Source organism: Purpureocillium takamizusanense, chromosome 1 (assembly GCF_022605165.1).
Source record: "Purpureocillium takamizusanense chromosome 1, complete sequence".
In the NCBI taxonomy this organism is placed as follows: domain Eukaryota; kingdom Fungi; phylum Ascomycota; class Sordariomycetes; order Hypocreales; family Ophiocordycipitaceae; genus Purpureocillium; species Purpureocillium takamizusanense.
Window position 1 is genome coordinate 1,514,936 of NC_063068.1, and position 22,676 is coordinate 1,537,611.

At 59.1% G+C, this 22,676-nt stretch overlaps 8 protein-coding genes across 10 annotated transcripts; 5 read left to right on the top strand and 3 right to left on the bottom strand.

Moving 5' to 3' along the window:
• Positions 1 to 187: 187 nt before the first annotated feature.
• Positions 188 to 2,983, bottom strand: JDV02_000505 (uncharacterized protein). 2 transcript variants are annotated; one of them, XM_047981320.1, is made up of 2 exons: positions 1,025 to 2,983; positions 188 to 969 (listed from the first exon to the last, which is right to left on the bottom strand). In XM_047981320.1, the coding sequence occupies exons 1-2, from the start codon at positions 2,859 to 2,861 to the stop codon at positions 428 to 430; spliced, it is 2,379 nt and encodes a 792-aa protein (XP_047837278.1). In that variant the 5' UTR covers positions 2,862 to 2,983; the 3' UTR covers positions 188 to 427. The 2 variants fall into 2 exon arrangements, with proteins under 2 accessions (XP_047837278.1, XP_047837279.1); XM_047981321.1 differs by having other exon boundaries at positions 188 to 2,983.
• Positions 2,984 to 3,613: 630 nt separating this feature from the next.
• JDV02_000506 (uncharacterized protein) lies at positions 3,614 to 5,125 on the bottom strand. Its single transcript, XM_047981322.1, has 2 exons — positions 4,423 to 5,125; positions 3,614 to 4,350 (listed from the first exon to the last, which is right to left on the bottom strand). The coding sequence occupies exons 1-2, from the start codon at positions 5,063 to 5,065 to the stop codon at positions 3,644 to 3,646; spliced, it is 1,350 nt and encodes a 449-aa protein (XP_047837280.1). The 5' UTR covers positions 5,066 to 5,125; the 3' UTR covers positions 3,614 to 3,643.
• Positions 5,126 to 5,467: 342 nt separating this feature from the next.
• On the top strand, positions 5,468 to 6,403 carry JDV02_000507 (uncharacterized protein; the record flags this gene model as incomplete). The annotated part of the gene is made up of 1 exon (XM_047981323.1): positions 5,468 to 6,403. The coding sequence occupies one exon, from the start codon at positions 5,468 to 5,470 to the stop codon at positions 6,401 to 6,403; it is 936 nt and encodes a 311-aa protein (XP_047837281.1).
• A 38-nt stretch (positions 6,404 to 6,441) lies between these two features.
• Positions 6,442 to 9,210, bottom strand: JDV02_000508 (Mannan endo-1,6-alpha-mannosidase). The gene is made up of 3 exons (XM_047981324.1): positions 8,622 to 9,210; positions 8,455 to 8,559; positions 6,442 to 8,396 (listed from the first exon to the last, which is right to left on the bottom strand). Exons 1-3 carry the CDS (start codon positions 8,728 to 8,730, stop codon positions 6,778 to 6,780), a joined length of 1,833 nt encoding a protein of 610 aa, XP_047837282.1. The 5' UTR covers positions 8,731 to 9,210; the 3' UTR covers positions 6,442 to 6,777.
• Positions 9,211 to 11,839: 2,629 nt separating this feature from the next.
• On the top strand, positions 11,840 to 12,671 carry SNC2 (Vesicle membrane receptor protein (v-SNARE); the record flags this gene model as incomplete). Its single annotated transcript, XM_047981325.1, has 3 exons — positions 11,840 to 11,944; positions 12,373 to 12,604; positions 12,655 to 12,671. The coding sequence occupies 3 exons, from the start codon at positions 11,840 to 11,842 to the stop codon at positions 12,669 to 12,671; spliced, it is 354 nt and encodes a 117-aa protein (XP_047837283.1).
• A 1,214-nt stretch (positions 12,672 to 13,885) lies between these two features.
• On the top strand, positions 13,886 to 17,893 carry ARG6 (Protein arg-6, mitochondrial). Its single transcript, XM_047981326.1, has 3 exons — positions 13,886 to 14,424; positions 14,800 to 17,526; positions 17,582 to 17,893. Exons 2-3 carry the CDS (start codon positions 14,928 to 14,930, stop codon positions 17,635 to 17,637), a joined length of 2,655 nt encoding a protein of 884 aa, XP_047837284.1. The 5' UTR covers positions 13,886 to 14,424; positions 14,800 to 14,927; the 3' UTR covers positions 17,638 to 17,893.
• Positions 17,894 to 18,332: 439 nt separating this feature from the next.
• JDV02_000511 (uncharacterized protein) lies at positions 18,333 to 20,606 on the top strand. Of its 2 annotated transcripts, XM_047981328.1 has the most exons (4): positions 18,333 to 19,275; positions 19,379 to 19,851; positions 19,930 to 20,146; positions 20,269 to 20,606. In XM_047981328.1, the coding sequence occupies exons 1-4, from the start codon at positions 18,578 to 18,580 to the stop codon at positions 20,480 to 20,482; spliced, it is 1,602 nt and encodes a 533-aa protein (XP_047837286.1). In that variant the 5' UTR covers positions 18,333 to 18,577; the 3' UTR covers positions 20,483 to 20,606. The 2 variants fall into 2 exon arrangements, with proteins under 2 accessions (XP_047837286.1, XP_047837285.1); XM_047981327.1 differs by having other exon boundaries at positions 19,379 to 20,146.
• A 145-nt stretch (positions 20,607 to 20,751) lies between these two features.
• JDV02_000512 (uncharacterized protein) lies at positions 20,752 to 22,374 on the top strand. The gene is made up of 4 exons (XM_047981329.1): positions 20,752 to 21,257; positions 21,318 to 21,423; positions 21,483 to 22,102; positions 22,161 to 22,374. The coding sequence occupies exons 1-3, from the start codon at positions 20,970 to 20,972 to the stop codon at positions 22,004 to 22,006; spliced, it is 918 nt and encodes a 305-aa protein (XP_047837287.1). The 5' UTR covers positions 20,752 to 20,969; the 3' UTR covers positions 22,007 to 22,102; positions 22,161 to 22,374.
• Positions 22,375 to 22,676: the final 302 nt, after the last annotated feature.

Here is a 22,676-nt window from a genome sequence, read left to right on the forward strand (position 1 = left end):
TTAGTTGTGCGTACCTTCAGGTATACTACCTGTACTGCAGGTTGATCAATGGGCACCGCCTGAGGCCCGCCCAAAGCGCCGCAGTGCAGGAGGCCAAACGAAGACCCCTCGCAATGACGCAACGGCTGCTCCAGGCCCGCCCACTCAGCCCGAGCACGGGCCCAATGCACATGTCATGCATGTCATATCCAAGTTCATCTCATTGACAGCCCGTGATACATTCTCTTGACCCTGCGCGCAGAATGCAGGCTCGGTGCATGCCTGCCAGGCCCCGGAAATCCCAGCGAGGTCAAGCAAGTACCTTAAGGTGAAGCAAAGTACAGAGTGCCAACTAAGAATGCCATGTCGCTAAAGAAGCCCTCGCACCCCAAAACGCCTTCGCCAGTCGCACAGAGTCTAACAAAGAAGCAATGCATATGGATTTCTCTCAGCCACTTGCTCCATTCCCGCCAGACTTTTTGCCTACAAGCTTGTTCCAAAGACGATCCACCTTGTCCGTAAACCAGTCCCAGACGTGCTTAGCCTTACCCATCAGACCACCATCGTCAGCTTCATGTGTACCCTTCTCTTTGTCGCCTTTGCTAGGTGGGGACGTTGCCTCCGGCCTCCCCTCCGTCTTGGCTGGCTTTTCGGGAATCGTTGGTCGCTCACTGATAGTTGGCTGTTCAGGGACCGTCGGTCGCTCACTGATAGCTGGCTGCCCAGGGACCGTCGGTCGCTCACTGATAGCTGGCTGTCCAGAGAGCGTCGGCCGCTCGGTGACAGTCGGCTGTCCTGGGGGCGCCGGGTCGGGCAGGGGATCAACTAGGGGCGTGTGAACCGACGATTCCGGGGGGTCAGCAGGAACGTCCCGTGTACGATCTGGCCTGTGCCGGCCGACGGGCTTGAGCGGCAGGCGTAGCGTCCCATTGTTGGGCTTGGGCACCATTCCTATTGAGTCGGCCAAGATGTTGTACACCTCAATGTTCTCTGCGACTCATATTAGCCAACATCCTCTCTGTAAGATTCGCACACCCCAACTCACGGAAAGGCTTCAGCTCGCTGTTGGCCGGATGTGGGAAGGCTGGTCCACGAGCGATGAAGATGGCGCGCATAAGTGGATGCTCATGATCGTAGCCGTGCAGGCCCCGAGGCTGGTAAACGAGACCCTTCTTTTTGGCCTCCTTCAAGTTGAACTCGGTTTCTGTGACAATTGCCCACCCCGTCTTAGGCACAATCCATAGCGGCGCGATGCGATGATTATTTGAGAAGTGGTAACGCTCCGGCATGTCGACGTCACGCAGATACACCTCGAAGTTAGGGTTCGTCTTAGCCTTTGCTTTGAGGCCGTCGTATAGACCCCGCAGGTCATTCTTGTTCTTTGGTCGAAGTCCGTAGAGCGGCCAGCCGTCCGTATGCTCAATCTTGGACGTGTCGACCAAGTCCTCCAACTGCAGCAACCGTGACACATCAGTCGTGGCCATGCCGTGGTCGGACACCACGATGACATTGACGATGTGGGTAAGGTTGCGATCCTCCAGGCCTTTGTATAGTTCACCCACCATGCGGTCGGCGTGCTCGATTGTCGACCGAATCTCGGTGCTGTTTGGACCAAATCTATGCCCGTCTGCATCCACATCTGGCACGTACGCCGCAATGAGCTGCGGTCGCATGTCGGCGATTTTGGCCGTTTTGTCTTCCTTTCCTGGCTTGTCGAGGAACTCCAAAATGCGTGAGACCTTGTTGGACAGCATCTCTTTGCCATTGTACTTGTCCAGGAAACTGGGCTCGACGTGCATAATGTGCGCTTCACTGCCCGGCCACATATGCACGGCGGTGCGTATGCCTTGCAGCTCCGCCGTCACCCAGAAGGGCTCGCCACCCCACCATTTTGGATCCATACTACGCTCCGGGTCCGTGTAATAGAATTCGGCGCGAAGCTCGGGATCCCAAAAGGTGTTGCCGACCACGCCGTGGCTCTCCGGGTATAGACCCGTCGCAAGGGTGTAGTGGTTCGGAAACGTAACGGACGGAAACGACGGTAGCATGTACTTTGGCGAGATGCCTTCTTTGGCCAAGGCATTCAGATGCGGCGTGATGCCTCGTTGCAAGAAGTCGGCCCGGAATCCATCGAGACTGATGATGATGGTGGTTGGCGCAAACAAGGCCGTGCCGTTGGTCACCAAGTGCGGCTCGACTGTCGTCGCAGACTTGTCCTTTCTCGACAACTTCCAGGCAAACAGGACCAGGATGGCAAAGCCGATGCTGATGAGGGCATAGATCAGGACAGCGCGTCGCCAGCTGCGTCCGCGCTCAGCCTTTGCACTAGCCATCATGTTGAGGCGCCGCCGGTCGACCTCGTCGCTGTCCTCGCGTTCGGTGGTATCTCCCGTCGAGCTTCCATCCCGCATGCCGCCCTCCTCCATCTCGTACATGAGCCCGCCATCTTCGCCATGCTGCGCGTGCTCGAGCAGTTGTTCTCGCTTCTGCTTGCGCCTCTCCCTTCGTAAAGACCTCTTCTCGAGGACCAAAGATTCGGTCGAGCTCGCCGCCGCTGGCATGTTGGGCTGACTCGGTCGCTGACCGAAGATTTTGAAGGGATTTGGGACGGCAAGGTTGGAGCCACGACGCTGGCGCTCCTGCTGACGCCGCGATGTGGTCACGAGCCGGTCGACGTCGTCTTCCTCCATCAGAACGATTCGGTCGTGGGCTAGCAGCTCACGGCTGTTGCGAGCCCGCTGCTGCAGTTGGTCATCTTCGCTGTCTGTGTCCTGGTCACTCCGGCTAAGGATGGAGGAGGCGTCGTCGTCGTACGCGATTGGCGAGAGCAGGGAGCCGGTGTCACGGTCGGCGACATTCGTGTCGAGTCTCTGGAGAGGCATGTTGTCGCTCGCCTGAGGAGGCCCTACATGCCCTGACAGCGTATCATTTGAGAGTCGAAGCCAGGTTGCGAAAGGCAACAAGGGGCAGCGATAGATATGTTGATGATGACTGCTGAAGATGCTGGTTCGAGCTCGGATCTCAGGGTTGAACGGGCGGAACAAGGGTCGCTGGGGCACACTAGCGCTTCAGCTCCGCCACCTTGAATTGGCTTACCCTGCACTAGATGTTTTTTCCTCTTTCGTAAGTTATCGAATGAACAATTTTAGAACGAAATCACTGAGCAAGATAATAGAAGGTTCTATGGAATAACGCAATGTAAATGTAACACAGATTATAAGGAGGTGAGACCTATTCGGCATAAAATGCAACTGTGGTATTCTCACTGATTGTTGCAGTGCATGCGGCTGCATTGACAAATGTCACGTAGGCAGCAGGTGCGCATGATGGCCAATGACCCTATTTGTTAGATTTATTATTCATGCGTGTTTCAGGAAGATTGATTGACATTGAGCCGCGGATGGGGCCCGCGACGGGAAGCATTTTACGTGATAACGGAAAGCAGTAATGAAACTTGTTCTGCTCGACAGCTGCTGTGTGGCTAGTGTCATCTCAAGTCTGTTGTAAGTGTGCACCTGGAGTCTTGTCCTACGACTCTCTGACACCGGCCGACCATTTTGGGCCTGCCGTGCGCATCAAAAAAAAAAAAGGATCACGGAAAGTCATCTATGGATGCAACGAGTACAACTGCGAGAAAACATCTCATTTCCAACGCCAGTACTCATCAGCACACCGCCAGCATCCGCAGTGACCCTCCCCTCGACGCAAACCATCCCTCGGCCTCTTCCACACCCAGGAGGCAGCTAATCCACATCCTGCCAAAGCGATCCACGTCATCAGCCTTCGCCTCCTCGAGCACGCTCCCAAACTGCGCGTCTCGAACCACAAAGTGACGCCGGGCGCCCCATGCGCGCGCGAATTCCACCGCCGACGTCGCCGTCCACAGGTACGCCGACAGCGTCCAGGCGTGGCACAGCCCCAGCCGCCCGTCGCACGTCAGCCCCCGTTGCCCCGAGACCAGGCGGTAGACCTGCAGGAAGAAGAAGGCGAACAGGCACGTCCGCCGTGCCGACTCGTGCAGGATCCAGTCCCGCCAGAAGGCCTGCGTCGGCGCCAGTGGGTGCAGCGGCAGCGCCTGCTCCTTGTCCGGGGGATCGACCGTGTCGAAGCGCACGTGCGCGAGCAGGTCCATGGTCGATGACTCGAGGGCGGGGATCGCCTTCTCCGCCGAAGCCCGTGCCCGCATGTCCCCGTCGAAGAGCCGGATGATCTGATACAGGATCAGGGCTTGCGTGTGCGCGAGCACGTCGAGGAAGCGCGTCGGCGCCGGGGCGGCGAGGAGGTCGCACGCGCGGACCTCGATGGCGTGGAATATGACCGGTGCGTTGACTCGGGTCTTGGCCGCGTACAGTGCGCAAGCAGCGTGGGCATCTAGAATCGCGTGATGTTAACACGAATCTCGGAGTGCTGGTGGAGACGTCCGCTGGGAGCGACGTGTTCTACCTTGCATGGATCGCGGCATGCCTTCGCGATATAATTGTGGATGGCACCAGGGCGTTTGTGTCTCGGCAATCATCATGCCAGGCGTCTTCCTGATCTCTTCCATTGCAAACCGGAGCCTTCGGGAGATGGCGTCTTCAATGTCTTGAAATTCTCGAGCGGTCGGGGCAGACAGCGCCGAGGGCTGATGGACAAGGTCCATGTCCATGATGGACGCTTCGGTCGAGAAGCCCGGCAGTGACACATCGGGGATCCCGCTGAAATCCGCCGCGCAGGGATCACTGGAGGCAGTAGTAGTCGCGGTAATATCCTGGTCCAGTGCGCCGATATCTAGATTCATGCAGTCCCAGGTGTTCAGCGGGGTCTCCGGCGGGGCTGCGGCGGCTATACTACTCGATGTCTGGTCGTCGTCCACGCCGCTCCAGCCCCTGCTTGGCTCTGCAAGTGTGCCATGCAGCGCCTGTCGGCAGCCTGAGCGGCCGTAAGGGGCAGTGAGGCGCGTAGGGTAGTTGCATACGATCCCGCGCTGCTCGCAACGAAGACAAGCAGGGAGCGCGAAGTCGCAGCGGCGCTTGGCCTTCCTGCACTGGATGCAGCTCTTTGACCGAGGAGGCGGATTACCGCGCTCCCGTGATGTCAGCGACATGACGGCAATGGACCCGTTCTTTGAATGTTTTCGTTCTTCGCCTGTCTGTCCTTGGGGAGGACGGCGGTGACGGTCGGAGGGCGGTGGTTCACAGCACGCGTCAGCGCTGTGGTGGAAGTGCGCCGGGAAAAGTGGGGACAGGCGGAGTTCCGCCCGATCCTGCCCGGCATCCTTGGGCCGCCGGAGCGGCTAAATCTTCGGGGCGGCGGACGTCCGCGCAGCCGTGGTTCTGGTCTCCGCATGCAACGCCGCATGGCGGATTCCGGAAAGTATTGATTCAGTACAACTCACACTCATTCAAAAAGCGACACAGGTTGCCCATCGTGGGCCGACTGTTTGTACGACTTACACCATCAGTCACAATATTCCTTCATTGAGCCATCTCGCGCAACACAGGAGATCATGTCGAAACCTGTCGTATTTGTCTGTGGCATCACTGGCACTCAGGGCCATGCCGTCGGCACCGCATTCACCTCCCACGCCGTGCCCCTCCGTGCCCTTGTTCGCGACCCCTCTACGCCCGCTGCGACACAGCTCGGCGACGCCTTTGGCGACGCCCTGACCGTCTTCCACGGGGACTACGACAATGCCACGGCCTTGCACGATGCCATGACCGGCTGTACGGCCCTATTCCTCAACCTCTCACCCAGCTTCACCGACCCTTCTGCCGAAGTGCGACACGCCGAAGCGCTGCTCGCCGCGGCCAAAGTCGCTGGCGTCACTCACATCATCTACTCGAGCGGGCTCTCCGTCAACGACCCCGAGCGCCTCCCACACTGGGACCCAAAGAGCTTCACCGCCGCCGTCCTCCTTTCCAAGGCCACCATCGAGGAAAAAGTCCAGACTGCTGGGTTCCCGCGCTGGACCATCCTGCGCCCGGGCAACTTCATGGCCAATTACACGCTGCCCCTCGTGCGCATGTATCCCGGCCTCACCACTACCGGCCGCTGGTCTACTGCGCTACTCCCCGACTCTGTCCTTCCCATGATCGATCCCGCAACGATTGGCGCCTTTGCTGCGGCGGCCGTGCTGGATCCGACGAGATTCCATGAGCAAGCAATCGAAATCGCGGATGAGTTCATGACGCTGGATGAACTCATGCCGAAGCTTTCTGCCGCTGCAGGGCGTCATCTTCAAGCCGTACACATGACTGAAGAAGAGATAGAAGCACAAAAGGGAGCTAATCCAATGGTCGCGGCAATGCTCATGATGAGAGACTTAAGTATTTTTGTTGACCTAGCCAAAGTCAAGAGCTGGGGCGTTCCCTTAAGCAGCTTTGATCGATTTTTGGAACGGGAGAGGAGTTGCGTGCTGGAGACTTACGGAGAGACACAGTGAGGTATGTAGTTTAAGTTGGTCAACAATATAATGACGATGTCGTTTATCTTGTCATAAATACTTTACATGCGGCGCCGTAGGTCCATGTCGAACTTGTAGAGACCAATACTCTACCCATTGTAACTACTAGTGCCGTAGTGTCCTGAAATGCCATATAACACCTCGATCCAACTCCACCCGTCCGGGCCCTTGATCTAGCTCGTCGTGTATGAAGCGTAGTCCCCATGTACACCTGTTACGCCAGCCCCTCAACTCCAACAACGAATGCAAAAAGTCCTAGGTCGACGCTCCGGAAGTGCAGAAATCAAGCCTCGGAACGCCCCAGAAACAACCTTCTGCGCGACAACAAATTCCTTCAAAAATCGTACAACTGTCTACCTTCGTCTTACAGTAGCTCGAGGTCGCTTCGGTATCAAATCTGACGAGCCGGTGCCGCTCGATGGTCTTGTGCCATCCAGGTCGGTTCCCGATATTGGCCGGACGTGTCCTGACTCGAACGTCGAGCTCGCACGCACGGAAGGGTTACGGGGCCACCCCAGCGGCATGTTGGAGAGGCGTCGTGGATTGCTGGCGCCCTGGTTGCGAACCTCACCGATCCTGACCGGGGCTGTTTCAATCATCATGTTGTTTTCTGCGCTCGACCGAGAGCTTCGCTCGCTGATCGAGCCAACTGTGGCGCCAGTTTTTTCATCGTAGTCTTCGCCCCTTCGTTTCCAGAATGCTGCGGCACCACCTCCGCCGGCAGCGACAGCCGCAATTTGCGCTGCTGTGAGGTTGTGAAAGCTCCTGACCTGCTGCATGGGCGTCTTGTCGGATGTTTCATCCAAGAATATCCAGACCATTCCCGCCATCATGCCAAGAAGCACGACAACTGTGAGGATGGCGGCGCCAGCAGTATCGCCAGCGGTGATGGCTTTGAAGCTGGGGCCCTTGGGATTGTTACGGCCCACGTCGCTGCCACCGCTGCCAGGGTTTCCCTTGCTCGTCCCACCTTTGTCGTTTGTTACGGGCGGCCCGCGATCTTTGATGATGCATGAAAGCGTCACCTCCATTGCAGCCATTTGCTGTCCCACCCCCGTGTTGTTGTCGAACTCGTCGGTGGTCCATTTCAGCCCGCACAAACGCCCGTTCTTGCCGCCCGTGCATTGCTTCGCGGCCGCCACGGCTGACGCCCGCAGGTACGGCATCACGACTTCGTACGTGTGTGGCGCCCACTTGGTGATTGCGGCAAGCCAGCGGCTCAGGTACGCCTTGAAGGACTGTTGGTCGAGGTTGCAGCGGTCCACAGGCTCACAGGCCACTTCTGTCATGATGTCATTGTTTGGCCCGGTGAAGAACACCTTGGTGCCCTCAACCAGATTGTCCAAACGATCTTTCCAGACAGGATCCTCGGTATAGTTGTACATGGCGGCGGCGCCGAGAATGAAGCCTCCAGCGTTGTACGTAAACTGATATGGCGTGATGTCGGTGCAATTGGGTCCTGTATGCGCCCCGTCGAGAACTCGCCAATACTTGTCGATGAAGTCGACGCCTACCATCCAATCCCACGTCTTAACCGCCCAGTCCGCGTACGACTGATTGCCCGTGTAAAGGGCAAGGCGTGCGCCGAGAGCAAAGAAGCACGCCTGCGAGATGGAGTTTTTGTAGTCGTAGCCATTGTTCCAGCTGAAGATCTGCCATCTCAGACCGCCATTGCAGTGTTTGGTGTCCCACCGTGCGGCTTGCGTGTTGAAGACGGCTTGCGCCAATCCGAGCCATTGCGGCTTGTCGGCTGGAGGGTTCGGGAAGTTGTACTCGGCCGCCGACATGACCGAAAGACCCCAGAAGCCCTGGTCATCATTGCCCTCGGTGAGTGTCTGGTTTCGTGGCATGTAGTCGTTGGTGTCGCCGACTTGAAAGAGGAGGCCTTTGGTAATGAGATTGTTGTACGAATCGTCTTTCGTATAATACCAGTAGTCGATTAAGGCGCCCATCATGGCACCGGCCTCCCACCCTGCGAGGCATTGGTTAGAGAAGCCATCGAAGTCGAGCACAAAGGATCATGCGCCTACAGTAATATGGGTCTGGCAGCAGGCCAGGCGTACCACCGGGCTTGTCGCCGTTGTACCAAGAAAGCATGTCTTCGGCCATTTGCTTGGCAATTGTGGTGACGGATTCTGCAGAACAACTTGTCAGTTAGCCGAATCGGCATGGCGGTGTTAGAGTATGCGAAACGTACCGGTCGAGTTGGGATCAAGGTTGTATGCCGCGACCAGCGGGCTGGCTGTGACCAGCAGCGACGCCGTGGCCGCCTGGCGCCACCCCGGCCACCGAGGGACCCGGACCATGTTAAAAGCGCTTATAGGTAGCCGCGACGGGGCCTTTAGACACGGAAGCACAACTGGCAACCCATGGACAATCAAGAAGTACAGAAAGATTGCCAAGTCTTGGAATCGATGTGAGAGAGAGGTGAAGAGCCAAGCCTGGCTGTGCTTGAGCAAGAAAAGGAAGAGGCGAGCAAGCGTGCAAAAGGACAAGGAGGTGGAGGCGGGAGAGCCGGAGCCAAGCCCAGGAGCGGGTAGGTAGTTAGTTAGCAGGCGACTTTTTGATGCAGGCGGGCGCGCGTGTGGGTGGAGCTTTAACAAGCTGCCGTCGAAACCTTGGGATGCGTGTAGTACGAGTATATTTGTACGGATGGCGCTGCAGTCGAGGAAGCAGGCAAAAGATGGAGGTCGAGCAAGGTTCGTCGCATGTGCTTGGAGAGAGAATGAGGTTGCCAGCAGCGGCGAGGTGAGGACGGGAAGGGCTTGTGCAGGGGCTGGGATAGGATGGGGATGGTATAGGTTGGGATGGATAGGGTGGACAAGTTCCTGGGGGGGCAGACGGACGGTCGTGGCCGCGTCAATTGAAGCCACGAGGCGTCGTCATCCCTCGCAGGTGCATCCGGGGTCGACGAGGGGCCGTGATTCCACAATGGGCCAGATGATGAGGGGACCTCAGCCGAGTGCGGCCTTTCCTTTGGGTGGCCGGGGAGACACAGACAAGTCGGACAAAGTCCAGGATGACGATGTACCGTACGGAGTAGGTACCAACTTGGGGCGCGGCAGTGCATGCAGTAGGAGCTACTCTACTGCTTGCCTCGTACCGCGCTGCTGGGGGGTACGACGTACGAGGTCCTGCGCACAGGTAGGTACTTACCGAGGCAGGAACAGGCATGACTACGTGGGCAAGTATCACGTACCGTATTATCGCCGCGACTGGTGCGCACGCATCCGTCCGTCTAGGTAGGTACTAAGCCAGACGAGTGAGCGATGCTGGCCGGCCGAACTGCATGCAGACTTGGCGAGGGTTGTCATAAGCCTGAGTCTGACACAATGCGCAGCTCGGATATAAGGCCAAGCAATAGCTTCTGTCTCGGCCTCCGTTTCTGTCCCTTTTTCTCCCCGCGTGCGTCCGCTCTTTGCTTCCAACTTTTCCCCCGCGCCAAGGGAGCAGGTTCGAGTACAAAAAATGCTGGCGCCGAGCTACCAGAAAACAGGCCCATTTGCATCCCACCTGCAAACATAGAGTATAGTCCTCGGCAATCTCTAGAGAACTGCCCAAGGCACAGGATTTGGGGTCTTGATGGAATACCTACCGTACCGTACCATCCGGCGCCGGCAGGCCCCACCTGCGGATACGAAGTCTGGCGCCCGAATCGTCCGTTGGCGCCTGGCCCGCAAAACCGGGGGCTGGCAATGCTAGTACGTACTAGCCCCTCGGTACCACGGCATTGTGCTGCAATCGGAAATACGCACTTCAATTGTAGTGCAATGGATTGTTGCCGGCCGGAGCGAATAGCGACATTTGTTTTTCCTTCTCAGGCAGACACCCATCCAAAGAGCGAGAGCTGCCTGATGCGAGGAACGGCGCTGGGAAATGGGACATGGAATACGAGAGCCAAGCCAGCCACGGCGGTACGCTGGACTGGTCTGGTGGCAGACGGCATGGCGCACTCTGGCTCGCCAGCATGGTGGTGAGGGGGCTGCCCGCTTGGATAGCCGGATCAGCCCCCCCGCGGTTGATCGATGATGACACAAGGCGGGGACGCTTAGAGATGGTCTTTGTCGCCGCGACCATCTGCTCTCTCCACCTGTAAGACACACTGTCGCGAGCCCTTGTATCCTCGAAATCTCGCCTCGGGGAGAAGAGCAAGAGGTTGATGGTACATTGGTACGTCGCACCATCTGTCGGCTGCTACTTCGTACGAGGCGGACGCTTCCGGCAGAAGTCAGCCCTACCTAGACTGCGGGGGAGCAGAAGGCTGGCAGGGGGAGGCGCATTGTTGGTTGACATCCAAAGCTTCCCTTGTCCGTAGACACGCCCAGGTGCCGGAAGCTCGCACCATCCCCGCTCGTTTACAAAACAAGCGCAGAGGGACAGCGCAGACCGTGACGCTCCGGCAAAATGTACGGGGAACAATGCCTGGGCTGCAACTTACTTTCTTGTGCGGACTGGGGCAGCTCTGAGAAGTACGCAGCAGCCGAATGACAGGACAAAGCCGACCGCATGCGCAGGAATGTGGTGAGTGGGCGCAAGCAGCGATTTCTTTGTCTGAGACGTTCCTGAGCCGATGCCGCGGTCGTCGCCTGAAACCGTCTTGCAACGAACCGCGTGCGACCAGCAGCGACCTGGCCCAGATGTACGGAGATTCCCTAATCACTGCTGGGACCAAGTGCCACGAATGAAGCTGAATGGCTCGATATATATCATCCGAGGTCATTCTGTACAATATACATTCCGGGACAAGGCGAACGGGTGGCATCAGGCCGACCCGTGGACAGCCACAGCCTCTTTCAGCCACACGGACCAGGTGTGGCTTATGTCACGTGATTGTCCCCACATCTTTTTTGTCTCACTGAATGACTCAGCTGGCGCGGACAATTGCTCTGCCCTTGGGAACAGGTGGTGGGTTCGTTGGTCGCGCGTCCCATGGTAACGTGCCAGGGGTCATTGGTACTAAGTAAAAGGTACCTATGGGACTCTCATTTGGGCGTGTTCAAGGAGTGGACGGGCACATAGCGGAATGATATTGATAAGAAATTCGACATCATAAGAAAGAATTACGGGTTGGACACCTTCGCATTATTGGAAACGGGTCGGTTGCTGCATCGCAGGTGCCGCAGAGAGGGGCCTTGGAGGAGTCGCCGGAGGTTTCAGTTCCGTTGCCTCCGCAGCCAAGGTGCTGTCGTCAGCCTGTGGCAGCGCTTCGCCTCGCCAACCACCTGACTGGGTTGGCCACCTCTGTCTCTCGCCTCCCAGTGCTCGGCAACGCAAACTCTCCATTCCCATCACCACCGCAACGCCTCATCTGCGAACCGAACAACGCACCCCGATCGCATCGCTTTCCTCGAACGACTGCGCTGCCGACTGTCAAATCATTTCGTTTCGACTCATTAAATTCACATCGCCGCCACCATGCCTGAGCAGGAGGCTCCCTACGACCCCTACATCCCTAGCGGCCAAGCCGGCTCGCAACAGGGAGGCGCTGGCGGAAATGCCAGGACTCAAGCCCTGCAAGCGGTACGTTCTCTGTGCATTCTGAGGCGAGCCTGATCCCGCGAGATTGTATGACGACGCCGGCGAGCTGCGCGATCGAGGAACAAAGGCACATCTCCGACACCAAGCAATGGCTACGAACCCCTCCTGCCTTGATCATCACCCACGACCAGAAACGCTTCCATGGCTTGTCTGCAGCTGCAGCAGATAGCAAAGGTCTGCGGTTTGCGACCGCCTGGTAGTGGCTTGGGTCGCGACTCGATGGTTGCCGAAGGTTTACGCTGCGTCGTGCTGCGTCGACCCCAACAGTCCCTGGGACCGTGTGGCGCTTGCATCGCCTCTAGAACTTCACTGTTCCAGCGTCGCACGGCCCACATCTGCTCGTCGCGCCCTCTACAATCTCGTGTCGGATCAGGCGCAGCTCCGACTTACGCGATGCTAATGTGACATAGCAAATCGACGACACGGTCGGTGTGATGCGTGACAACATCAACAAGGTCTCTCAGCGCGGCGAACGCCTGGACGCACTCCAGGATAAGACCGACAACCTGGCTGTCTCCGCTCAAGGCTTCCGCCGAGGCGCCAACCGGGTTCGCAAGCAGATGTGGTGGAAAGACATGAAGATGCGCATGTGTCTGATTGCTGGCATCATCATCCTGCTCTGCATCATCATTATCCCCAGTGGTAAGGGCACCCCCATGCCCTACGCTTCCGCACTTACTAACAACGACAAGTCGTTGCTACTCGTTGATATCCCCCCACGGTTTGGTTACTCGGCCCTGTCGGCCCAATCTAGACATGACGACGTCGATCTCGCAGGTTCACGAGCACACGACACTGAAGGTCGAAGGCGGCAGCGGAGTCGACATGATGGACACTTTGATTTGAGCACGGTGGAGTTTTCTCGCTGGACCTAGGTCTGGGTATTTGTGTGTAGCGACGCCGGTCGTTCGCCGTGGCCTTGGGCTCCTCGGAGAAGCGCTCACAGCGTAGCCCCACGACGAATGATAGGCTGGGCTTTGATGTATGACTGAGGACCAGGCGTTTCCCCCGCATAATTGAGCTATATCTCTTCGTCTATTTTTGGTTCCCGGCGTGCATTGTAGCCTTGCTGGCTAAAGGGATACCAGGCCGTTTGGTGATGGCCTCGTGCAGACTGCGACCTGATCAGTAAGTTAATGCTGCGTCGGCACCCTAGTAGATCGAGCAAAAGGGTGGGCATCCGTTTCCCCGTGTTACCGTGGGGCGGCCATGCGCTCCGAAGAGGCAGGCGTCAAGCCCAGCGCTGTGTTTGCAAACTTCCCGCTATGTTCGCGCAGAAGTGGGTTGGATCTGCGTCGCATTGACGAGTTGGTTCTGAGGACAGTGCGAAAGTAGACTGCCTGACAAAACGTGGGCCACGCCACAGATTCCGTGCCGACGGGTTCGTCAAATACCAACCGCCAGCCTACCTACCTACAAGGAGAGGGATAAAGGTGATGTGCGCCGGGCTCCGAGGGTCGCGAGCGTCCTCGGCGCGGGGAGCAGGCGCAGAAAAAACAACAGGCAGAGGGAATTATTGTGCGCCAGTTTGGCACATGCCAATGCGTTTCTTATTGAAAATGGCTCAGGCCTCAAGCAGACAAGGCAATTCTGGGGACAAGTCCATGAAAGCGTGAACAAGATTGCGGCGGTGTACTGCACGCAGGCGGCCTCTTTTGCCGCACCCGGGACGGCGTCAGCAGGACGGCCGGTACAGCGGAGGTAGCATCACGGCGACGTCCAAGTCGCAGTACCTGAGGGGGTTCGGGTCAAACGGCAGGTGTCTATGCGGCGTTTTTCGGCCGCCAGGTCCCGCGGAACTCTGTGCTTCGCCAGCGTAACTTTGACGCCCGGGCTGCAACGTCGAGCGACATTTGCGGGCGAAATGCTACCTCCCCACGGAGGACATTTGCCGCGTTAGTACTACACGTTTCTCCCCTGCCGCAACTCGTTGCGCACGCACATTCATGGTCTTGGTGGGAATTCCGGTCAACGGGCTAGCGGGGGTTCGACGATTGCGACAGCGGCGGGCTCTGGCCGTGCTGGCAACATGGATACAAATGTCGCGCATCTGCGCTCGCCGTCTGCTCTCTTACGATTTTCTCATCATCCTTCTCTAGACGTGAGCCGCTTCCCTTGCTCTCCTGCCTCCCCATCCGCCCCGGCCGGGCACCCGCCGCCACTCCTTGTCCGGTGACGCCCCTCTATCGTACGCGGGACTCCGTCTGCAGGCTGAGATCGACTGCCTGCCTTGGGGATTTCTCTCTACCTAAAGCAAGGGATACTATACCTGCTTTGGGAGACAGAGACGCCGTCGCACCGCAGAGGCTGCCGACAGGAGGACCACCTACAAAGGTCTTTACGGACCTACAGAGGGGCAGAGCCATAGACGGACACCTCTTCCAAACCTGTCGCCCAGGCACTCAAGGTTTCCCACCTAGGTACCTGATCTGACAATAGCGGCATACCAAAGGACAAGCAAGGTACGTACTGCACAGATGCCATTTATTAGGAGACGGGCTGCGTCCTCCATCCCCCGCCCTCTTTCTCGGCACGCCGAACCCTTTACATTATGTCAGTGCCGGCGGGCGGCAGGTGGGCCAGTGGCTCCACTGAGGTGAGGTCCATGTGCCATGGGGTCCCCCCAAGCGCCGGCCAGCCAGCCAAGAGCCAGACGGCGGGCGGCAGTGGACCTCCTCACCTGTACCGCCGGGGAAGGATGGAGGATGCTGTTGAACCAGTCACCGCCCGGCTGCAACTGCGGTTTCGGGGCTGATTCTGCCCCTCCGCCAAGTCCACTCCCTCACCAAAATTCTCCCGATATTCTTCCTAATAAATCGGTCACTCACCACCAACAGCCGCCCGCCGTCCCTCCCTCCCATCCACCCCGTCCCTCGCATCGCACGACCCCCCGCGCCTCGAACTGTCGCCGCCGCCGCCGCCGCCGCCGCCGAGCCAATTGGGCCCGTAGAAGTCGTCTGCCACCATGATTTCCGCCCCCGCGATCGCCGCGCGGGTTGGCTCTCGAGCGGTATCCCGAGCGGCGCCCCGAGCTGCCCTCGCGGCTCCGAACAAGGCCCGATCCGTCTCCGTCGCCGCCGCCTTCCAGCGCCGGGCCCTGTCCACCACGAGGGCATGCGCCCTCCCACCGGCCAGGGACCGCGCTCGCGAGATTGTCATTCAGACGCTGAGCTCCATTGGCAGCAAGCGTGAGAGCGAGCAATACCTCAAGCTATTCACCTCCGTCTCGTCACAAAAGTTTGCCGTCATCAAGGTTGGCGGCGCCATCCTCACCCAGTACATCGATGAGCTCTGCCGCAGCCTGCTCTTCCTCACAGAACTCGGCCTCTACCCCATCATTGTCCATGGCGCCGGACCCCAGCTCAACAACCTTCTCGCCGATGCCGGAGTCGAACCGCAGTTCGAGGAGGGCATCCGCGTCACCGATGCCAAGACACTGGGCGTTGCCCGCAAGCTCTTCCTCGAGGAAAATCTCAAGCTTATTGATAGGCTCGACGACCTTGGCGTCCAATCGCGGTCGCTGAGCGGTGTCTTCATGGCCGACTACCTTAACAAGGATAAATGGCAGTACGTGGGCAAGATTACAAAGGTCAACAAGGAGTCAATCGAAAAGTCCATCGAGGCCGGCTACATTCCCGTGCTCACCTCCATGGCCGAGACGGAGGATGGCCAGCTGCTCAATGTCAATGCCGACGTGGCTGCTGCCGAGCTCGCTCGTGCGCTTGAGCCACTCAAGGTCGTCTACCTGTCGGAGAAGGGCGGTCTGTTTGACGGCACGGGCGACAAGATTTCCCATATCAACCTGGACGAAGAGTTTGATCACCTCATGTCGCAGGAGTGGTGCCGCTACGGGACCCGTCTCAAGATCAAGGAAATCAAGGAGCTGCTTGACACGCTCCCGCGAACCTCCAGCGTTGCCATTATCCACCCGAGCGACCTGCAAAAGGAGCTCTTCACCGACTCCGGTGCTGGCACCCTGGTTCGCCGCGGCAACAAGATTCAAAAGGTTACGTCGGTCTCGGACTTTAGCGACATCAACAAAGTCAAGGAGACCCTTATCCGTGACCGTGAGGGCATGGATGCTGCCGCCACCGTTGACCGATGGATCGAGTTCCTCCAGGAGAACCCCTTCACGGCTTACTACGACGAGTCTATGCAGTGTCTAGCCATCGTTCTCGAGCCCGGCAACGGCCGCACCCTGCCCACACTGGCCACGCTGAACGTCACCAAGTCGGGATGGTTGACCAGCGTCGCTGACAACGTTTTCGCTGCCATCAGGAAGGACCACCCCAGCCTGGTCTGGACCGTCAGCCAGGCCGACGAAAACTTAACCTGGTTCTACGACAAGGCCGAAGGCATCCGCCACCACAACGGCAGCGCCCTGTTCTACTACGGTTGCGAGGACCAGCACCCGGCTGAGCTGGCCGCTGTCCATAAGGAGTTCGTATCCCACGGCCGTGCCATGCTGGGCGACTCCAATCTCGAGTCTCGCCTCCAGAGGGCCTCGCAGTCTGCCAGCCAGTCCCTGCGCGCTGCCCAAGTGCCGTCGCAGGCTCGCGGATACTCCACCTTCAGCTACGGCGTGCAGCGCCGCGGCTATGCCACCACCACCAACCCGAACCCTCCACTGGGCAAGAAGAACGCGTCCAACACGGTCCCTGCGCGCATCGGCCTTATCGGCGCACGCGGATACACCGGCCAGGCGCTCATCGATCTGCTTAACGCCCACCCCTACATGGACCTCAGGCACGTCTCCTCTCGGGAGCTGGCGGGTCAGGAGCTGCAAGGTTACACCAAGAGGAAGATTATCTACGAAAGCCTTGGCCCGGAGGAGGTTGGTGAACTCGAAAAAGAGGGCAAGGTTGACTGCTGGGTCATGGCTCTGCCCAACGGCGTGTGCAAGCCGTACATCGAGGCCATCGACGCCGCGTCCAAGGGCCGCGACCGCCCCAGCGTCATCGTCGACCTCTCCGCGGACCACCGCTTCACCGATACGTGGACATATGGCCTGCCAGAGCTGACGAAGCGATCTCTCATCTACCCGGCCAAGCGCATCTCGAACCCCGGATGCTATGCCACGGCCGCCCAGCTTGGCATTGCACCCATCCTGGACCATCTGGGTGGCCAACCCACAGTGTTTGGTGTCTCGGGCTACTCAGGCGCTGGCACCAAACCGTCACCGAAGAACGACATTGAGCAGCTTCGGGACAACCTGATGCCATACAGCTTGACCGACCACGTGCACGAGCGCGAGATCAGCCGGCAGCTGGATACGCCCGTCAGCTTTATCCCCCACGTGGCGTCGTGGTTCCGAGGTATCCACCACACCATCAACATTCCGCTCAACAAGACGATGACGTCGCGAGACATTCGGCAAATCTACCAGGACCGATACGCGGGCGAGAAGCTCGTCAAGGTTGTGGGCGAGGCGCCGCTAGTGAGGGAGATCATGAACAGGCACGGCGTGGAGATTGGAGGATTTGCGGTACACAGCAGTGGCAAGCGGGTAGTCGTGTGCGCTAGCATTGACAACCTGCTCAAGGGCGCCGCCACCCAGTGCCTGCGTGAGTATCCGAGATCCCGGCGATAAGGGATGGGAGGCTGACCTGACTTGCACAGAAAACATGAACCTCGCGCTGGGCTACGCCGAGTACGAAGGCATCCCGACCATGTAAAGGAGGAGAAATATAGCGGCTTCAATGGGTGCTTTGCTGGCGGAGTTTGATGGAATCATGGGCTTGTTATGTTTGGGTCATGGCGGCGTGGCCGGTCGGTCGGGCTCGTGTACGGGAGTCATGTTGAACATAGATGGCCTCGTCTTGAGTGAATTCTGTTGATGGGTGGCTTACCCGGCCGACTCTGTATCTGTGCCTTGAAGCCGCTTTCGAAGCAACGTTTGACGTAAATTTTCTTTCCTAACGTGCCTCGAGGTCGATAGAGTTCCAATCTCGTCTACTGCGGACAGCAAGCAGGTGATGTCGAGGAAGACCCGCCCATTCGTTCAAGGAGAAGTCTACTTCGTACGTAATTCTGGACAACAAGCCATTTCGGGCGTCTCGCCACGGAGCGCAGATCTTCAGCAAGCACCCACAGGCAGGCGGCTTGAGGAGCGCCAACACAGCACAGACACATGCAAACGACCACCGGACCTCCGATTACTACCCCTACCACGTTACTGCTTGGGCTTAGCCCCAGCCAAGGATCCCCCGGATTTCGCGGGCAACGGGCCGCGAATTGCGGGACAGCCTCGGTATCAACTTGCTGGTGCGTTGTGAGGGGGGGCTTTGCTGCGCAAGGCAGGGTATCATTTGACTTGCGCTGGTTGGACCACCATCCCAAGAGGAACTGGTGCCAGAAGACTGGAGCCATCGATGGTTGGACCTGCTGTCCTTCCGTCCCTTTGTCTCGGGCAAGGCGGCGCCTACGTGCCGCTTGTGGCGTCCGGCTCGGTGAGGGGCTGGGAACCACGGGGGCAAGCTGGCCAGACCATGGCGTTGAGGTCTCAAGGTGCAAGGACACATATATACTGGAAGTAACGCGCAACTGGAGCTGCGCGGCATTCCACTGCCCTCATCCGCCAAGCTGCCTTGCTTCTCGGCAAACATACCATTATCCATGGCTGGAGAGGCGGCTTTCCTCGCCGTGGCGCTCAGCGCGGGCGCGTACATCGTCTTGGTTGGCATCGAATTTCTTACGCGGCGCCACCACCTTGTGCCCGAGTTGGTGTCCGCGTATGCCTCGCTCAGCATCGCGGTGCTCCTCGCACTGCCCGTGTTTGTCGCCACGCGGCGGCGCTACCTGCACCTGCGCGGGATGCGCCTCCACGGCACGCTCCCGGCGCTCGTCTACCCGCACAAAGACCCGGTGCTGGGCATCGACTGGCTGCGGCTCATGACGGGCGCGCTGCGGCGCAACGCGGTGCTCGAGACGTGGCACGAGCTGTTCACGCGCACCGTCGGCCAGACGTTTTGGCATCTCTCCATCGGGTCGTGGATGATCATGACGAACGAGCCCGAGAACGTCAAGGCTCTCCTGTCGACGCAGTTTGACGCATGGCCCATTGGCGGCACGCGCCAGAAGACGACTCAGCTCGCCCTCGGCCCGCATGCCATCTTCTCCGCCAACGGCAAGGAGTGGGCCGACGCCCGCGCTCTCATCCGCCCGAGCTTCGTGAGAAACCAGATCGCGGACTTGGAGTGCACGGACAGGCACGTGGAAACCTTCCTAGGGCGGCTGCCGCGGGACGGGTCGACCAAGGTGGACTTGCAGGCGTTGCTGTACATGTTCACCATGGACACGTCGACGGACTTTATGTAAGTTTCCATGTGCGTGTCCCTCGTGGCCGGGTGGTATCCCAGACAGAGGACGTGTGGCTCATCGCGGCGGGCGGGGGATGGATCCCTACCTATATAACAGGTTTGGCTACTCGACCGACATGCTCGTCAACCCGACCCCGCGGGCTGTAAAGTTCACGCAGTCCTTTGAGTACGCGCTGTTGTCCTCGGCAAGCCGCGCGCGGCTAGGCTGGCTGCTTCTCCTGCTGCCGGACCGCAAGCTGAACGACTCGGTCGCGTTTTGCAAGTCGTACATCGACGGGTATGTGTCGGAGGCGCTCCGGCGCGGCAAGTCGCAGGAGCGGCCATACGTCTTCATGAACGAGATGGTCGACTCGGGGGCGTCGCACAGCCAAATCACGGAGCAGCTGCTGGCCATGATCTTGGGAGGGCGGGACACGAGCGCCAGCACCATGAGCAGCATGTTCTGGGAGCTCGCGCGGCGGCCCGAGGTGGTGCGGCGGCTGCGCGCCGAGGTGGCTGACCTGGAGGGGCGGAGGCCGACGTGGGAGGACCTCAAGGGGCTCAAGTACCTCAACAATGTGCTCAGGGAGGGTGAGAGACGTTCCCGTCCAAGTTCCATACTAACAGGTACTACTATGATGAAGACTTGATGGCTGACGGGCAAGGCAGCGCTGCGTCTCTGGGCGCCAGTCGTCACCAACATGCGCACCGCCAACAAGGACACGGTGCTCCCGCGAGGCGGCGGCCCGGACGGCCAGGGACCAATGTTTGTGCCCCAGGGGACGAGTTGCCGGTTTGTGCTGTACAGTCTGCACCGACGCAAGGACGTCTACGGGGACGATGCGGAGGAGTTTCGCCCGGAGCGGTGGGAGAATCTGCGCATGAGGTAAGCTCCTCCTTTCCTTTCCTTTCCTTTCCTTTCCTTTCCTTTCCTTTCCTTTCCCCGTGGGCCACGGGGCCGTTCCATCCGGCAGGCATCAAGGGCTGAATCATGACGGTGACACACAGCTGGGAGTATGTCCCCTTCAGCGGTGGCCCGCGCATCTGCATTGGGCAGCAGTTCGCCCTGACCATGATGTCGTACCTCACCGCCCGCTTCTTCCAGGTCTTTGAGAGCATCGAGGCTGCCGACGACGCGCCAATGGAGCAGCAGGCCAGCACCACGATTAGCCTGGTCAACGGGTGTTGGGTGAAGCTGACGCCGGTGGGAGGTGCGGCTTGAGAGCAATGGGTGCGGGAGTTGAATCTACTATCTACTAACAGCACGGGCGAGGAGGGGTCCTGAAGGGAACCTGGAGGCTTATGAACGGACCGCTGTGAAGCTATAAATAAAATGGTTTAGTAGTCTTATGCAAGGCGCTGGGGGCGTAAGAATGGAAATCGCAGCCCTTTGCGTCTGTCGAGTCACGTGGGTCAGAATGGCCGGTTGCACGCTCACAATCGTCTTGACAACGGCACGTGTTCAATCGCGTTGTTGTTCGTCGCTGGCCGGCTGCGTGCACTGGCAGAGGACTGCACTGGAATTTGGCGACAGCCCCGGGTGGGCACCCCCCACGTGACTGCGCGCCAGCTGGCTGGCAACATTTCTAGTAGCGCGTCGTGTGTGCCAGCTCCAAAAGTTCAAAGCTTCAACCTGCAAACACACCCCTCCGCACCATCCTCCCTCCCCCGCCATCGCCATCGCGCACCCGCGCACCCCGACTGCAGCCATGGCCTCGCGCTCGCGCTCGCGTGATCAACCCGAGCAATCACCCGGCCGTGACCGCTATCGGTCTCGCACGCGCAGCCGCTCCCGCTCGCCCGCGCCTCGCTCCGGCGACTCGCGCTCTCCCGGCCCCCCCCGCCGCCGCTACGATTCGCGTTCCCCTTCGCGTTCCCGCTCGCGTTCCCGCCGCAACGATCGTTTCCGCAGCGAGAGCCGTGGCCGCAGCTGGAGCCGTCCCCGCGGCAGGGACAGTCGTGATCGCAGCCCGTCGCCTCGCCCGGACGGTACCAAAGTTCGTGATGCCCATCGCGGCCACGTTTTACAAGCCCTTAACTTACCCACTCCCACCCAGATTGTGGTCGAGCGTCTCTCCAAGAACATTCATGAGGGTCACCTTCGCGAGATCTTTGGCCGCTATGGCCCCATTCTCGATCTCGACCTGCCCATGAACCGCACCTGTACGTGACCCCTCGTTTGCGCTGCCTTCACTGATCAAGCTGACGCGTGTGTACCACAGACAACACGAACCGCGGCACCGCGTACATTTTGTACAAGCATCAAGTAGATGCTGAGGTTGCCATTGCGCGCATGCACGAGGGCGAAATTGACGGCTCCATGATCAGTGTTTCCATCGTTCTGCCTCGCGGCATGATGGCGGTCGATCCGCCTCCTGCCTCACGTGGCGGTAACATGGGCTTCCGCGATCGCCGCGGCTCGTATGGCCACCCCCCGGCCGGTGGCTATGGCAACGGTCGTCGTCCCTCTCCCGGTTACTCTGGCCCACGAGCCAACGCCAACCGCGACCCCGAGCCTCGTGGCCCGCGCAACGGCAGCCGCTATCGCAGCCGCTCGTACGGCTCGTACTCGTCTCGATCGCCGTCCCGGTCGGCTCACCGTGGTGGTGGTGGTGGTGGTGGTGGTGGTGATCGCTACGACGACGGCTACCGGCGCCGCAGCCCTAGCCGCAGCCCGGCCCAGCAAAGCCACGCGAGTTATGATCGCCCTGGCCCCCCAACTGGCCCCCGCCGCGATTACCGCTGATGGTCTTGAGCTTTGACTCAACTACTCATCTGCCAAGATGACGACTGTTCCCCAATGAGGGAATGTGTACGATGTGCGACGATACCACGAGAACGAGTTAGCCTCTTCCCCAACCTCCTTCTCGTCGCGGATTTTGGCTGACCTCGTTTCGTAGCAGGGCATGAATCGAAAGGGCGACAGGCGATACTGGGTACGTGAGAGTTGGAACATGATCATGCGGTCACTTTTCGGCGGCATCTTTGGTGTCTTTGGACTCTACCCTGCAGTTGATGTACTATTCAACCAACCTCACCGTGGATACCTGTATATTGGCCGACGGTCAGGAAGAGCAGCCGTGTGCCACCAGCCTTGATAGGAACCCTTTCGATCTACATTCTCTGCCTGCAGCTTGATGTGACCTCGTGACGCGACTGTAAGTCCTTGGCCAGGAAGGGACAGACACGCAGTCCGTCTACGTTCTCTTCAGATCGCGACTGAAAGTCCTCATAGCCCGTCATGGTACTGCCCACGGAGAGGAAACCTCAGTACAAAATTCGTGACGTGGCCTCCCTCTCTCCATTGCCGACCGCATGCTTACTCTTCTAGATATTCAATACGTACGATCGTTTTGAGATACTCAGCCCGCCTCCTAGATTGCGCCGCCGGTAGCCTTCACGCTCACGTCCTTCAT

Bases quoted from the DNA above. Each gene is read 5' to 3' on its own strand.
- JDV02_000505 (XM_047981320.1), bottom strand. From the start codon at position 2,861: ATGCCTCTCCAGAGACTCGACACGAATGTCGCCGACCGTGACACCGGC. The intron at 970-1,024 runs GTGAGTTGGGGT...TATGAGTCGCAG, and splicing joins CAGCGAGCTGAAGCCTTTCC to AGAACATTGAGGTGTACAAC.
- JDV02_000506 (XM_047981322.1), bottom strand. From the start codon at position 5,065: ATGTCGCTGACATCACGGGAGCGCGGTAATCCGCCTCCTCGGTCAAAG. The intron at 4,351-4,422 runs GTAGAACACGTC...ACGCGATTCTAG, and splicing joins CATGCCGCGATCCATGCAAG to ATGCCCACGCTGCTTGCGCA.
- JDV02_000508 (XM_047981324.1), bottom strand. From the start codon at position 8,730: ATGGTCCGGGTCCCTCGGTGGCCGGGGTGGCGCCAGGCGGCCACGGCG. The intron at 8,560-8,621 runs GTACGTTTCGCA...GTTGTTCTGCAG, and splicing joins CCTTGATCCCAACTCGACCG to AATCCGTCACCACAATTGCC. The intron at 8,397-8,454 runs GTAGGCGCATGA...AATGCCTCGCAG, and splicing joins GCTGCCAGACCCATATTACT to GGTGGGAGGCCGGTGCCATG.
- ARG6 (XM_047981326.1), top strand. From the start codon at position 14,928: ATGATTTCCGCCCCCGCGATCGCCGCGCGGGTTGGCTCTCGAGCGGTA. The intron at 17,527-17,581 runs GTGAGTATCCGA...TGACTTGCACAG, and splicing joins CGCCGCCACCCAGTGCCTGC to AAAACATGAACCTCGCGCTG.
- JDV02_000511 (XM_047981328.1), top strand. From the start codon at position 18,578: ATGGCTGGAGAGGCGGCTTTCCTCGCCGTGGCGCTCAGCGCGGGCGCG. The intron at 19,276-19,378 runs GTAAGTTTCCAT...CCTATATAACAG, and splicing joins GACACGTCGACGGACTTTAT to GTTTGGCTACTCGACCGACA. The intron at 20,147-20,268 runs GTAAGCTCCTCC...GGTGACACACAG, and splicing joins TGGGAGAATCTGCGCATGAG to CTGGGAGTATGTCCCCTTCA.
- JDV02_000512 (XM_047981329.1), top strand. From the start codon at position 20,970: ATGGCCTCGCGCTCGCGCTCGCGTGATCAACCCGAGCAATCACCCGGC. The intron at 21,258-21,317 runs GTTCGTGATGCC...ACTCCCACCCAG, and splicing joins CTCGCCCGGACGGTACCAAA to ATTGTGGTCGAGCGTCTCTC. The intron at 21,424-21,482 runs GTACGTGACCCC...TGTGTACCACAG, and splicing joins CCTGCCCATGAACCGCACCT to ACAACACGAACCGCGGCACC.